At 42.0% G+C, this 15,708-nt stretch overlaps 1 protein-coding gene across 1 annotated transcript in view; it reads right to left on the bottom strand.

Moving 5' to 3' along the window:
* Positions 1 to 224: 224 nt before the first annotated feature.
* GLRA1 (glycine receptor alpha 1) overlaps positions 225 to 15,708 on the bottom strand; it is a 115,526-nt gene continuing 100,042 nt past the window's right edge. Inside the window, exons 9-11 of the mRNA XM_070736734.1 lie at positions 13,613 to 13,827; positions 10,239 to 10,385; positions 225 to 515 (exon numbers count right to left, since the gene is read on the bottom strand). Coding sequence (XP_070592835.1) covers positions 225 to 515; positions 10,239 to 10,385; positions 13,613 to 13,827 — 653 coding nt within the window. The remainder of the gene's footprint in view (positions 516 to 10,238; positions 10,386 to 13,612; positions 13,828 to 15,708) is intronic.

The raw sequence follows: 15,708 nt of genomic DNA, 5'->3' as shown, positions 1-15,708 counted from the left end.
TTTGAAAGCTTTCATCCCGTTGCCCACCCACCCCCTATTATCCCTCAGTTCGTATAATATTTTTAAAAGTCACCCACTTGTTTTTTTAAAATAGATATTGCCACATTCTTAAATTCATGCATCACTGCATTGCTATTGCACATGGTGTGTATAGAGTAACCACTTATCTTGCCTTCGTCACACTCATCTATCCCGCTGGAACTGTGCATACGAACCCCTCCCACTCATGGCTTGTGGACATCTTCCCTTCGGACAATCTTGTAGATGATCCAGTAGAAAATGTTGAAGATGAGGAAAACCATGGGGAAGGCGATCCGCGAGACCTTGTCTATTTTCTTGGCTCGCTGGACGAAAAGCTTGCGCATCTCGTCGGCAGATTTGGAAGGGGGCGGCGCTGGGTTGGCGGTATTGTTGTTGTTGGCTCCTTTGACTGAGATGCCATCCTTGGCTTGCAGGCAGGCGGGTCCCATCCCGTAGGCGGAAAAATTGAACCGGCCTTCTCCAGTGTCATCCTCCTGAAATATATTAAACATAGGGCTCTACTTAAAAATAAGATATAGGCAGTGCACCCTGACTATAAGGCTCACTGCCAGGAACTGGGGACATGCACCGATGCTTTGGTTGTGAAGGACAGCCCTTCCTCGGAGAGATCAGCCTTATAGATGGGTGCAGTTGAATGCACAGAGGCAAAGCAGGGGACCCATTTGGCCCATGAATCCCTCTATTTCCTTAACCGGATATCCCCTGTTTTGCTTCTGCCCCTCCTCCCCATCCTGACCTTCTTTACATTTGGCTCGCCCAGAAGGAGGGGGCTCCATGGAACTCTTCCAGTCAAAGTCATCCCATCAATGCTGCTACAGAGTTGCATGGACTTTTAGCAGAAAGGCTCATTGTTTAAAAGATATCCATGTGAGGGATTAGTTTGACAGTGAAACTGCCTTCCCTCCCTTCAGGATGTTCTTGGGCAGGAGCCTCCAAACCTGGACACTTTAAAACTTGTGGACTTCAATTCCCAGAATTCCCCAGCCAGCTTTGCTAGCTGTGGAATTCTGGGAGTTGAAGTCCACAAGTTTTAAAGTGACAGAGTTTGGAGACCCCTGTTCTTGGGGCTCCTTTTTCCATGTTGCTTTCTACAAACCAAAAATGGGATGAGGCACTTTTGAAGCAGCTAGCGAATGTATTTAACTTTTTGAAGCTAGGAGGGAAAGGCTCCCGGGTTTGCAATAAAGAGATAAGATGGGCAGGTTCATATCATGCATGGAAGCAGGGCTGTGATTTGAACTTGTCTCTGTGTTTTGGGAGAGGAGGTGTTTCCATAGGTGGGCACTCCATTATTTTTACCGAATGGCATTCAGGCTATCCTGGAAAAGTCCAGGAAAATAGAAAAAGAGAGAGAGGAAGAAGATGACTAGGAAGGTGGATGGACCCAACAACAGTGGCAGTATTAGAAGAGGTGAAGGGCCAGGCTGGGGAGAGAAAAAATATTTTTATCATCAAGAGTTGCTGATTGGTCTCCAGGCACAATTCAAAGTGTTGGTTATGTCCTACAAAGCTCTACATGGCTTAGAACCAGATTATCTATTGGACCATCTTCTGCTTCATGCATCCCAGCAACCGGTTAGGTCCCATAGAGTTGGCCTTCTCCAAGTCCTGGCCAGACAATGTCATCTGGCAGGACCTAGGGAGGAGCCTTCTCTGTGGTGGCCTGGTCCTTTAGAATGAACGATACATGCAGCCCCCTTCCTCCTGGTCTTTTGCAAAACTTTGAAGACCTATCTCTGCTGGTGGGCATGGGGGCCGCGAGTGGTGAGGTTGGCCCCGGCTGATGCTGTGAGTGATTGGATTGGATGAATGTGGATGACTGTGTTGGGATAGATGGGTTTTTAAAGAAATTTTCTTATTTTTGTAGTATTTTTTAATAATTAGATTTCTACACATTGTATTGTATTGTATTTATTATGCTGTACGCCACCCTGAGTTGGTTGAGAAGGGCGGCTAAATAAATAGTAAATTTGAGTTATACCATCACCTTTTTAAATTCATATTTTCCACCACAAAACAACAAGAAACTGTGCCACTGGTTTTGAGTAATGTTCCCAGTTGTCTATGGACATTCTCAATAATCCAGGTCATGGTTGTCTCAAAGGTGCTTTTCCAAAAAGCAGGCAGATGTTTTTTGGGTTTTTTTCATCAAAAATGTTTTGCTAAAAAGCCTCAGTTCAGAACTGAAGAAGCTTTTGGGATGAGAATATAAATATTTTCAAAGTTTTCAGTTCTGAACTGAAGGTTTTTGGATGAGAAACAAAATGTCAGATGCATATTTAGAGGGAATCTGGAGACCTTTTCCAGGCCTTTTTTCAGCCCATTTTGGGGGCTTTTTTCACCCATTTCGAAGCCTTTTTTCAGCTGTTTCCAAGGCTTTGTTTGGGCCATTTTTGAGGAGTTTTGGGGGGCTGCTTTGAGGGGTTTGGGGGCCATTTTCTAGGCTTTTGGAGGGCTGTTTTTGAGGATTTTTTGGAGGATGTTTTCAAGTCTTTTTCCAGGCCGTTTTTGAGGATTTTTTTTCAGGATGTTTTTTAAAAAAAAGGGCCAAACAAATTCCTCAAAAACAGGCCGAAAAGCCTTGAAGTGTGCACTTCTGAGTTAGGTAAATAGATTTCACTGCTGCTGTCTGGTATAGGAAAATAAACATGTACATACAACTAGACAGAACCTAGGAGTGAGTAAGAGAAACTCTACTTAGTCCAAACAATAAAAACAATTCTGGACTATTCAAGGCTTTAATGAATTGTGAGAACGTAAGAGGCGATACTTGTCAGGCAGTAATTTAATTCTTTTCTTCCTTTTAGTACTAATTAAAATTAAAAAGCAGTATTAAAATTATTTGTGGATTTGTGCAATTTGTGCAGATCGCAAAAGAGACTCAAGAGTAAGGAATTATTTTTGTTTCATAAATAGAGTTGCTGGGAAGAAACTATTTACTAAATCAAAAGAAAAAAAATGCCCATTGGGCTTGAGTTGGGCAATGGAAGGATGCTTAATAAAGAATACTGAAAAACTCCACCAATTCTTGCCTTAAATATCAGCTTTTATTTTTTGGGGGGTGTTCAATAGCAATAACTACATCATGTTGGAATATATACATTCCTGGATGAAATGCAATTTTTCCCAATTGTAACTCTAGAGTACAGGTATTTCAGAATAAAAAGTGTTCTTATTTCTCATGGCCATTAGTTACTTCTTCTTGTCGACTTTATTTCTGAGTGGTACAGCCGGATTTTTATATATGGCTCTTTTCAAGCTTTTCTTTGTAGAATATCTTTTAAGAATGGCCTCACTTTTCATACTGTACAGCCACACATTTAAAGCAGGGATGTATGAATGTTGTTGGGAGCGCATTGATAGCTTGAACAAATAATGCTGTATGAAGTTTTGAATAATCTAGCATTAGCTGCAAAGCATGGGGCTTACCTGACAAATACGTGTCAGTTGTCTCAGAAGCAGATAGGTTTATGAGTCCGTAACAATATGTTGTGGGCCTGCAGTTCCTTCTGGTGCTAGCACTCTCAAGAGCCAACCAACCTCTTTTTTTAAAACTACCCATTCCCTCCCTTTACACAGCAAGGAACACAATGCAAGGAACCATGGATGATACTTTAATCCATTTGTTTCAATTGGCAAATGTCTGAAAGCTGGGATTCAAAGTGCTATCTGAGACACATTTAAGTACTGGGACATGGATTGCTTTGGAAAGATTCCCATACAGTGGTACCTCTACTTAAGAATGCCTCTACTTAAGAACTTTTCTAGATAAGAACCAGGTGTTCAAGATTTTTTTTGCCTCTTCTCAAAAACCATTTTCTACTTAAGAACCTGAGCCTGGAAAAATTTCCCAGGAAATTTGAGAGCGGCACGAAGGTCTGGCCAGTTTCCTGCCATTCTCCCTTTAATCCTGTCCATCTTTTCTGGGCTGCCAGAAAGAGGAGACTTTTGGTGGTGCTTAAGGAGGCTTTGGCACTCCTGAGCAAATGAAGCATTTTCCTTTCTCTGGGTGCTTGAAGAGGGAATACACCATTTCGCTGTGGTGGCTCCCTTGCGCTGCCTCCCATACACCCAGCATGAGGTTGCCTCCCGGACTGTCTGGGCATGGAAAGGCAAAAAGGGGTACTTTGCTCCGGCCGGATCAACTCGGCTTCAGCCAAACCGAGGAGTCACCACAGTGAAGGAAAGGCGTTGTCTACAAAGCGAGCGAATGAGAGGAGAGGGAAGCCCTTCAGCATGGGAAGGAAGAGGAAGCAGATAGCAGCAGCAGCAGCCGCCTTTCGGTCAAAGAAGCGGGAGGTTCTCCCCTCTTGCCCGCCTGGATTTCTCTCTCTGGCGCAGTGGATGGGAGGCAGCCTTACACTGGGTGTATGGGAGGCGCGTGCTCCTCCTCGCCGTCTCAGAGTTCTTTTTTTTAAAGCCTTAAAGCTTTGAATTTTTTTGATTCCCCTCACCTCACCTTCTTCCTTCGGCAGCGACTGTCCTCCTCCTCTTATTTCTCCTCCTCCTCCCACCTAAATTCCGAGCTTTTAATTCTTTCCTAATGGGTTTGCCTGCATTATTTGCTTTTACATTGATTCCTATGGGAAAAATTGCTTCTGCTTACAAACTTTTCTACTTAAGAACCTAGTCATGGAACGAATTAAGTTCTTAAGCAGAGGTACCACTGTATTTCAAGAAGTAACTTTTTATTCAATAACAAATGTTAAGATTCGGCAGTTGCCCCCTATTGAATGAGACAAAAGCTTTTCTGAAATGTTCTCTTGGACAATCTAATATTTTTGGTGCTTTTCAAGGTTTTGTGTCCATTATATTGGAAGAAAATGTTATCAGTGTTGTCTGTAACATTTTCTACCATTGTTTTGTATTCTCCCTAACTCTGTTAGTTAATCATAATGGAACTCAACCTTCAAATACTAGGGAAAAGAAATAACAACTTTTAATACTTAAAATATTATTCCCTGTTTCTAGGAGTGCTTTCCACCCCCTACTATTTCTCTTCCTAGGGAACCGATGGAAAATGAGTATTATATACTGTATATATATAATTATTTATTCCTTTGCAAGGATTTTAATGCAAGGATAATGTGTGTCCTCAATCAAGTTAAGGGTAAAAGGAAGTCAAGGGGTCATCCAACTATTATTTCTTCAATTTTGTTATCAAGCTAAGAAAAAACATTCCAATTTATTAAACGGCCACATTTAGATTACAGTGACACAGAAGAATGTGGGTTATCAAATTGTGAATTGACTTTTGCCATTTTAATTTAGGAGGGGGATGGGGTGGTGAAAATTATCACCTACTGAAAAAAATGAAGTGGGGAGTTAAGAAAAGGTACAGACGGGAAGGGACATTGCGTTTACCTGCCCTTCACACAATTTAAAATAAAATAAAATCCTCTGCTTTTGCCAGCAGGGGGCAGTAACACAAAAGAAGAAATGTACTTTCCTTGCTGGATGGGAATCTACTTATTACAGTGGACTGTAGTGATAAATTCCCCACTGAGACTGTCCTACATCTCAACACAGAAATTCAGTCCTGGGCTTCCTTAAGTTCATCCTTGTCAAGGCAGTGACAAGTTTAGGAAGTCTGGCTCTGGTGCAGTTAAAATGCAATTACCCCTCAACTTTCTAAGCTCCACTTGTGAAGTTCCGCAAAGGAAATAAAACCACCCAGTGGTCCATTTGATGGCTTCTTGTCCATTTTTCCACTGCTAGCATTTATGCTGATTCAAGACAGAGGGCTTTTCTTAGAGAGTAGCAGCCGCAGCTAATGAGCTTTTGTTAATAGCCTGCTAGTGAGCCTATATCAGTGATGGCAAACCTATGGCACTGTTGCCATAGGTGGCACGTGGAACCATATCTGCTGGCATGTGAGCCATTTATTTATTATTTATTTATTGATTTTGTCCAATACACAATGAGGGTTTTATTGGATATACACATAGTAAAATACACAATGAAGGTTATAGAGGATATACTCATAGGAGAGCAATAGGACAGGGGACGGAAGGCATTCTAGTGCACTTGTACTCACCCCTCTTAGGAATCTGGATAGGTCAACCATAGATAATCTAAGGGTAAAGTTTTGGTGGTTTGGGGATGACACTATGGAGTCTGGAAATGAGTTCCACGCTTCGACAACTCGGTTACCGAAGTCATATTTTTTACAGTCAAGTTTGGAGTGGTTAATATTAAGTTTAAATCTGTTGTGTGCTCTTGTGTTGTTGTGGTTGAAGCTGAAGTAGTCGCCGACAGGCAGGATGTTGCAGCATATAATCTTGTGGGCAATACTTAGATCATGTTTAAGGCATTTTAGTTCTAAGCTTTCTAGGCCCAGGATTGAAAGTCTAGTCTCGTAGGGTATTCTGTTTCAAGTGGAGGAGTGAAGGGCTCTTCTGGTGAAGTATCTTTGGACCTTTTTGCCCTAGCTTAGCTCCAAGGTGCCTGTGTGTGCTGGCCAGCTGATTTTTGGCTCACACAGAAGCTCTGGAAGGGCATTTTTGGCTTCCAGAGAGCCTCCGGGGGGATGGGGGAGGGTGTTTTGGAGCATTGAGAGGGTGAAACATTAGCCTACTGGGCCCACCAAAAGTTGGGAAACAGGCTGCTTCTGGCCTCCAGAGGGCCGGGTGGTGGTGGTGGGGAAACCGAGGGAAGCTTTTTTTGCCCTCCCAAAGCTTTGAATTATGGGTGTGGGCACTTGTACATGCACGATAGCACCTGCACACGCTCTTTTGGCACCCGAGGATAAAAAGGTTCGCCATCACTGGCCTACATGTTTCTCCAGGATTAGCCTGTCTAGAACGTTCCTAAACATAAAAAAGGGAGAAGGACACAATATATTGTTAAATATTGAGGTCTTTAATGGAACCATAATTGTCCATTGTAAAAATCCTCCTTGGAAGTTCCTAAACTCGTTCTGCAAGTCATTCTTTTTGCTGATTATAATCTTGTTTGGGATGGTTAATAAAGATGTTGTCCTCATATGAATTTTGTAAGTTGGGTATTGAATTATGCAGGGTGCAGCAGATGGCAGATCATCAACCCGGCCTTCTAACCATGTGAGTCACCTCACTCCCTGATCTGGTCATTGCTGTATACAGATAGGAGCTCCATGAACATAACTTGGTCAGAAGAAGACTTTAATACAGCCCTTTTCCCCTCATGTAGATAAGATTTTTATTTGCTTAAATTTACCTTCATGAACTGCCTCTCTCCGCAAACAGTGTGCAGCCATTTTGTGTCTGCCCATGTTATTGTCTAGCACAGTGATTTTCAACCTTTTTTGAGCCGCGGCACATTGTTTAGATTTACAAAACCATGGGGCACATTGAGGGGGGGGGGCGGCTAAAAAAAGTTTGGACAAGAAAATTCTCTCTCTCTCTCTTCCTCCCTTTCGCTCTATTTCTCTCTCCCTCCCTCTTTCTCTCCCTTCCTCTTTTTTTCTCTCTCTCTCCATCCCACTTTCTTTTTCTCTTCCTTCTTTCCTCTTTTTTGCTCTCTTTCTCTCTCCCTCCCTACCTCCCTCTATGTCTTTCTCTCTCCCACCTTCCCTCCCTCCCTCTCTCTTTCTCTTTCTTTCTTTCTCTCTTGCTCTCTCTTGCTTTCTTTCTCTCTCGTTCTCTTTCTTTTTCTCTCTCTTTCTTTCTTTCTCTCTCTCTTGCTTGCTTGCTTTCTCTCCCTCTTGATCTTTCTTTCTCTCTCTCTCTTTCTCTCTCTCTTGTTTTCTTTCTCTCCCTCTTGCTCTTTCTCTCTCTCTCTCTCTTTCTTTCTCTCTCTCTTGTTTTCTTTCTCTCTCTGAGCTTTGCGGCACACCTGACCATGTCTCACGGCACACTAGTGTGCCTCGGCACACTGGTTGAAAAACACTGGTCTAGCACATAACAGCCACGTAAAAAATCGTGAGCTGGATAATGCAGTGATGGTGGTAAATCAATTTGGGATGACCACCTAAGGTTTCTTCAGAAATGGTTTCTTCTACTTATTCTGTAACATATTTTCTATGCACGTTTAGTGAGTAATCACTTTTGAATCAAACAGAATGTACTGCTATTACAACATTATGTTACAGTTTTATTCAAAGGATTTCTTCTAATTGGTTGCTAAAATGCTGGATTTTTTTTCTCTGAAGCTAGCCAAAAAGAAATTACTAGTGTCTATATGTTCACAATATTCCTACGCCAGTGATGGTGAGCCTATGGCAGGTATGCCACAGATGGCACGCGGAACCATATCTGAGGACATGAAAGGCGTTGCTGTATGTCAGCTCCAGTGCACATGCATGTGTTGGTCAGCTGATTTTCGGCCTTCTTTTCGGCTGTTTTCGCTCTCCCCAGGCTTCAGTAAAGCCTCCTGAAGATCGATCTGGAGCTCTGTTATCAGCTGCACAGGACTTCAGAAAAGCCTTCCTGACTGCAGAAGAAATGGGCCAAAGTGTGCGAGGCCTGGTTGCAACTATCTGAAGGTAAGTAGTAGGGCAGCTTCACTTCCGTTTTGTTTCTGAACTTCTGATTGGCCTGTTGGGACATTTTTAGACATCCCCAGGCTTCAGGAGGCTTTCCTAAACCCTGGAGAGAGTGAAAAACTGCCCGATGGGCTTACCGGAAGTGGGGAAGTTTCAGTGAAGCCTGTGTGCATGCTTGGGTAAAGTGCGTGGGGGGTTTGTGTACATGCATGCAGGAGGGCATTGCATTATGGGCATGGGAACCCGCACACATGCTATCACGTGCGTGCACCTTTTTGACACCAGAGCCAAAAAAAGTTCGCCATCACTGTCCTAGGCATTCTTCAAGACTATGAACATTTTCTAATTTTGATGCCTTCTAGATTTGTGGTTTTCAATCCTCTGGTTTTTGGTTGAGAGTTATCAGATTTGGAGCTCACAGATCTGAATGTACATCTGGAATGTGGAGGCATCACCCAATAATTGGTGAGAGAGGAAAGGAAGTGGCTTATAAAAAGGGGAGGGAGAAAGAGATGAGCTCTTTTGGTCCCCAGCAACTTACAGGAAGACCCTTGGGAGGGAAAGGATGGCTGCCAGGACTTGTCACTCCATATATTTTATTGAGTAAAAACCTTCCTAGCCAGCTGTTTTTACCATCAACTAATGCTTGATCCTTTAAAAACAGGAGAGAAAGATTTAAGGGGAATGGGAAAGAAGAAAAATATATCCTTTCCCCGTTTTTCCTGTGAAATATTTTCTATTAGCTTTGGTTACACTAAACCTGCAACTTCCTATTTTATTTTGCTTAGAATGTCAAAAAAGGAAAACAAATTCCCCTAGATTATCCTTTTACTGCGACATCTTGCAGAAGATCACACTTAGTACACCTGTCTCTTAAATACTTTTTGCCATCATAAAAACTTCAGCAGAAGTGGCACAGAGAGGGAAAGCTTTCTAAATTCATCTTGCTCAGCTTGAAGTCAGTCATTGGCAAAATCCATTAAGTCAGATAAATATAATAGAAAAAAATTAATGTAATAGGACATTTGATCTGTGAGACAGTAAGTTTCACCTACCTTTAGGATATATGGAAGTGGCTCATCAGTGATGTGACTTGACAAGTGTCCTTGCCTCTCACCCAAGGAAACCAGCAGCATGAACCATGAATGATGTCATTGTATGTGGAGCAATGCACACACTTGAATAAGAGAACTTCTATTTCAGAGATAGATTATTGAATTGGCAAAATTAAAATGTTGGGATCAATTGGGAGAGCAAGCTGAATGTCAGAGGAGCAGCAATCGAACTGGCCTTTTCTCTTCTCAAACTTGCTTTTTATCACCCAACTTCCTCTGTGCCCAAGACTGCATGTTATCAGTCATTAGAGGTGGTGCTTTATCCTTTATAGAGTGAACAGCTTTAAAAGGTATCTACTGACCTCAGTGAGAGGCTTCATATTTGAAGAGGAGTGATGGATGTCTGTAAATATGTGAGTGTATTGATTGATTCTGTACTCAAGTGAATTATTTCACTCTGGCTTCCAAATAGTTGGCGATGGCAGAAGCAGCAGCTTGTGAAGAGCAAATCTCTCTTCAAACATTATACTATTCAACTTATAGCTGGCATGCTAAAACTACACCTGCCCAATGCAGTGGTCCCAGTATCCTTTTTGACCAGATGACTTTGTGTTGCAACCCATCTCTTTCAGCTGTGCTCAACGTACAATACTTGTCTTGACTTGTATAATGCTTACCTTGTGGTGCCTCCTTTTTCTTCTGAACCTGAGTAGTTCTTTGTGCTGCCGGGACACAAAGTTAACAGCAGCATACTCTAGAAGAGCTGAGAACACAAACAGCAGGCACACAGCCATCCAGATGTCAATGGCTTTAACATAGGAGACCTGATAGAGGAAAGTATATGCAATTTTCTTAGCAGTGTATCATTCAAACGCTCTCTACCAAGATCAGCACAATACATTCCAAATTCTCCAGCAGGCCTTACTCAAAATACACCACTCTGTCCTTGACAATCATTGCCCTTTGGTGTAAACTCTCCACTGCCCTTTACATATAGTAATCACTAAGCTTCACTATGGGTAGTTGAAATCGTAACCTGTTGCCTGGATTCAAATATATTACTTTGCCATAATAGTAATATATTTGCTTTTGGCTTTGTAAGTTCAGAAACTCATAGTTATAAATCAAGGCTTGTTTTGTCTGGACACTGGCTTTATATCTGTCATTTCACCTTCTCTGTTGACACATTTATGATTGCATGAGCTTTTGCATGTATAGTCCAATTCATTATACCGTGATTCACATTTACACAATTGCTTCTTAACTATTTTTATTTTTGTTGCAAATGAAAGGGGGGGAGGGGAGAAAAACCCATTTTCTCTGATATTGCTCTTGTATTTATTTTTAGAACCTTAAATCTCATTGTAGGAAAACTCTCGATCATACCATATAATTACTATTAGGAAGATTGAGAGCCCCCTTTTTATCCTCAAATGGTAGCTCCCGGCTGACCCTATCTTGCTTTGAAAGCTAAGCAGATTGGGGTAGATGGGAAGAGTTTTAGGACACATTTCTCACACTGGACTGGGACATATTTTTTTTTGGAAGAAGCAAATGGCAAACCATTTTGTATTGTTGCTAAGGATACATGGAAATATCCATGGAGCAATGAGGAATTGTGCTTGAGTTACTTTATTTGCACACCATTTGGTGAAGAGATCGGGATGCTAATTAGATCAATATGTTTTTAACTATATGGGGATGAAACTAAAACATTTGATATGACCATAAGGGAGTGAGTTCTTAAAAGAGTATTATTAGAAAAGTTTCCTTAACAAGATGGTGGCAGAGTAGAAAGTGAATAAAAACCTGATGATGTTACCTAGTTTGAGAATGAAATGTCTGCAGGAAAACCATCAAGGTCAGGGAGCACCAAGAACCCCACAAAACAAAACATTTTTTAAAATCCATTTCCAGAGATTGCTCTTATTCTCTTATAAATATACAGAACATGCTTCCTGTCTTTCTCGCAAAAATAATGATTAATGAGAACTTGCCAGTAGACTCAGCGAAGGAAGAAGAAACTAGTATTATAATCTGTTCGATGAATATTATTTAACTAGTAATCCTTTCTAAATAACATGGTTCATAAATGCAATTGTTCTAAAAGCACAGTAATTTAATTTTATAATACAACTGGAAATTATATTTTAGTATCTATGGAGATTCTCTGTCATCCGGGTCATGGCTCTCCCTAAGGTGCTTTTTTAAAAGGTAACTGGACTTTCTTGTTTTTCTTTTCTTTTCTTGGTTTTCTTTGAAGATATTTCTCTTCTCATCCAAGAAGCTTCTCAATTAAAGGAGCTCATTGCACCAGAAGGGAAACGTCTTTTAAAAATCCCAAGAAAGCCCAGTTGCCGTTTAATATTGTAATATTTGAAAAAAACCCCAACCCTATGTTTTATAAAACATAGTGATTGTATTTTCCAAATTATAATCTTCTGTATCTGTTTAAACAGTTTTTTTTCCTGTTTCTCTTCCTGCTCTTACTCCCAAATAAATTGTATTTAGTAATCTCAAGGGAGCATATTTTTAACTTTAGGCATCTTATGAATACAAATGAAAACAAATAAGCAACAAATTGTGCTACATCTTTCTAATGCTTTTTTTTCCTACTACATATATAAATTATGGGTTTAGTGTTATGAAGGTTGCTAGGATATTCCTGCTGTTTTCCTATTGACAATTGTGCAAGCAAGGCTAAATGCTAAATAGGGCATTGAAATAATTCCAGATCAATTTCATGTAAATTAAATACACATTTAAAACCTTAAAAAGGGGGAGATATGCCCATATGCTAGAATTGGATAGAAGACTACATAGTAAATGTCTTTAAGGTATTATCCAATACAGTGATACCTTGTATTACAAACTTAATTGGTTCTGGGACGAGGTTCTTAAGGTGAAAAGCTTGTAAGATGAAACAATGTTTCCCATAGGAATCAATGGAAAAGCGATTAATGCGTGCAAGCCCAAAATTCACCCCCTTTGCCAGCCAAAGAGCCCGTTTTTGCGCTGCTGGGATTCCCCTGAGGCTCCCCTCCATGGGAAACCCCACCTCCAGGCTTCTGTGTTTTTGCGATGCTGCAGGGGAATCTCCGCAGGGAAATCCCAGCATCGCAAAAACAAGCGCTTCGCTGGCAACGGAAGTCCAGAGGTGGGGTTTCCCAGCGAAGGGAGCATCAGTGAAATCGCAGCATCGCAAAAACACTGAAGTCCTTGAAACCCCACCTCCAGACTTCTGTGTTTTTGTGATGCTGCGATTTCACTGAGATTCCCCTCGCTAGGAAACCCCACCTCCGGACTTCCGTTGCCAGTGAAGCACCCATTTTTGCCCTGCTGGGATTCCCCTGCAGCATCACAAAAACACGGAAGTCTGGAGGTGGGGTTTCCCATGGAGGGGAGCCTCAGGGGAATCCCAGCAGCGCAAAAACGGGTGCTTTGCTGGCAATGGAAGTCCAGAGGCGGGGCATCCCAGTGGCAGCAGTGGGTTTTTTAAGGTGAAAATAGTTTGTATCTCGAAAAGCTTGTATGACGAGGCATTTGTAAGACGAGGTATCACTGTATGTGATTTTCAGCTTTGATGAATATTTTCTACTTTAGCTGGGAATGGTTCTTCTAAGGCAGTGGTTCTCAACCTTTCTAATGCCGCAACCCCTTAATACAGTTCCTCATGTTGTGGTGACTCCCAACCATAAGTCTAGTGCCAATTTTCCCAATAGAGCTTTAAGCTGATTGGCAGGAAGGTCAGAGGGACAACCCCACTGTAAATGCCTGATTGGTCAGATTGTAAAAACATGTTCCAAGGTGCCAGAATAGAAGCTTTAATTCCTAACACCATGGGAAATTTGTCTTTTCTCATGCTTTTAGGTGACCCCTGTGAAACAGTCATTTGACCCCCAAAAGGGTTGAGAATCACTGTTCTAAGGTTCTTTGCAGGGAGTTTTGCTATCATCTCTTCCAAATCCTTTGAATTGCTGCTCTCAATTTTTTGAACTTCATTCCAGCACAGAGGGTTCAACATTGGCTCTTTATAAGGTCAATTTGTTACCTTGGGCAAAGATGCTCGAGAACCAGAACTTTGTGTGGTCATTGTGAGCACTGTAGTGATACCCAGACCGACTCGGGCAGGTGCAGCATCCATATTGATCCAGAAAGAGATCCAGGAAAGAATTACAATCAGCAGGCTGGGAATATACATCTGGATCAAGTAGTAACCCATCTGCCTCTCGAGATGAAAACGAGCTTCTATGCAAGTGAATTTGCCTAGGAATTACAGAAACCTACATTAACAATGAACCTTAAGGAAGACCCACCATGAACAAATTTCTTTCTTAACATTAGACAATTCTTTTTGCAATGATCATGTTCTTCCTAAGCCTGGACAAACATTTAGGACTGTGCCACATCTGAGATTTCTCTGGGATTCATCATAACATGCTTTATGTTATGGTAAAAGTTGTTCATTTATTTTTAAATTCCAAGCTTTATTTTTTATTCTAATTTCTTAATAATACTGCAGGGCTAACATATTGCTCCTTCCAGGAGGTTCAATTCTGAGTGGCTCAGGGTTGACTCAGCCTTCCGTCCTTCCAAGGTCAATAAAATGAGGACCAGATTGTTGGGGGCAATATGCTGATGCTACAAACCACTTAGAGAGGACTGTGAAACTGTACAGAGGAATCATTGAGTCTGTCATCTGCACCTCTATAACTGTCTGGTTTGGTACTGCAACCCAACAGGACCGACACAGACTTCAGAGGACAATCAGAACTGCAGAAAAAACAATTGCTGCCAACCTGCCTTCCATTGAGGACCTGTATACTGCACGAGTCAAAAAGAGGGCGGGGAAAATATTTACTGACCCCTCGCATCCTGGACACAAACTACCCTCAAAACGTTGCTACAGAGCACTGCACACCAAAACAACTAGACACAAGAACAGTTTTTTCCCCGAAAGCCATCACTCTACTAAACAAATAATTCCCTCAACACTGTCAGACTTTTTACTAAATTTGCACTTCTACTTCTACTAGTTTTTCTCATCATTCCTATCATCCTTTTCCTCCCACTGAGGACTGTATGACTGTAACTTGTTGCTTGTATCCTAAGATTTTTATTAATATTGATTGTTTCTTCATTGCTGATTTGACCGCTATGACAATCATTAAATGTTGTACCACACGATTCTTGACAAATGTATCTTTTTCTTTTATGTATGCTGAGAGTATATGCACCAAGACAAATTCCTTGTGTGTCCAATCACACTTGGCCAATAAAATTCTATTCTATTCTATTCTATTCTATTCTATTCTATTCTATTCTACAGACGTCTAGGTGCTATTGCTCTTATTATTAATATAATATTTTTGTAGCATGAATGTATGTATGTATGTAACATATTTTTGCTGATAATGAAAAGGAAGGGAGACTACTATAGATTTATTTTGAGCTTATTTGCCCTCGTCAGGTAGCCATACCCTTACTGGAATTTGAAGAGAGAGACAGACAGACAGATACAGAGACAGAGAGACACACAGACACAGACACAGACAGAGAGACAGAGACAGAGAGAGAATGTGTGTGTGTGCGTGTATCTACAGTATGTAGATTGTTGTGAGTTTGGGTTTTGCCCTGTGTAATACAGTGATCCCTCGATTTTCGCGATCTCAATCTTCGCGAAACGCTATATCGCGATTTTTCCACCCGATGACGTCACTCCTTTCCTTTCTCATCTTTCTTTCTCTCTCTCTTTCTCTATCTTGCTTCTTCCTCTCTCACACTCTCTTCCTCCCTCCCTCATCTCTTTCTTTCCTTCTCTCTCTTTCTCTATCTGTCCCCCTCTTGCTCTCGAGTGGCAAGCGAGCAGCCGGGCAGGCGGGTGAACGGGCAAGCGGCAAGCGAGCGGCTGGGTGGGCGGGTGATGGGCAAGCGGCAAGCGGCAAACGAGCAGCCGGGCGGGCGGGTGAACGGGCAAGCGGCAAGCGGCAAGCGAGCGGCTGGGTGGGCGGGTGACGGGCAAGCGGCAAGCGAGCAGCTGGGCGGGCGGGTGAACAGGCAAGCGGCAAGCGAGCAGCCGGGCGGGCGGGTGACGGGCAAGCGGCAAGCGATCTTGGGGTTTCCCCTTTGCCTGGGCAGCGGGAAGAC

The sequence above is a fragment of the Erythrolamprus reginae genome, chromosome 2, assembly GCF_031021105.1.
Source record: "Erythrolamprus reginae isolate rEryReg1 chromosome 2, rEryReg1.hap1, whole genome shotgun sequence".
NCBI lineage: Eukaryota > Metazoa > Chordata > Lepidosauria > Squamata > Dipsadidae > Erythrolamprus > Erythrolamprus reginae.
This window is presented reverse-complemented; position numbering and strand designations above follow the sequence as displayed.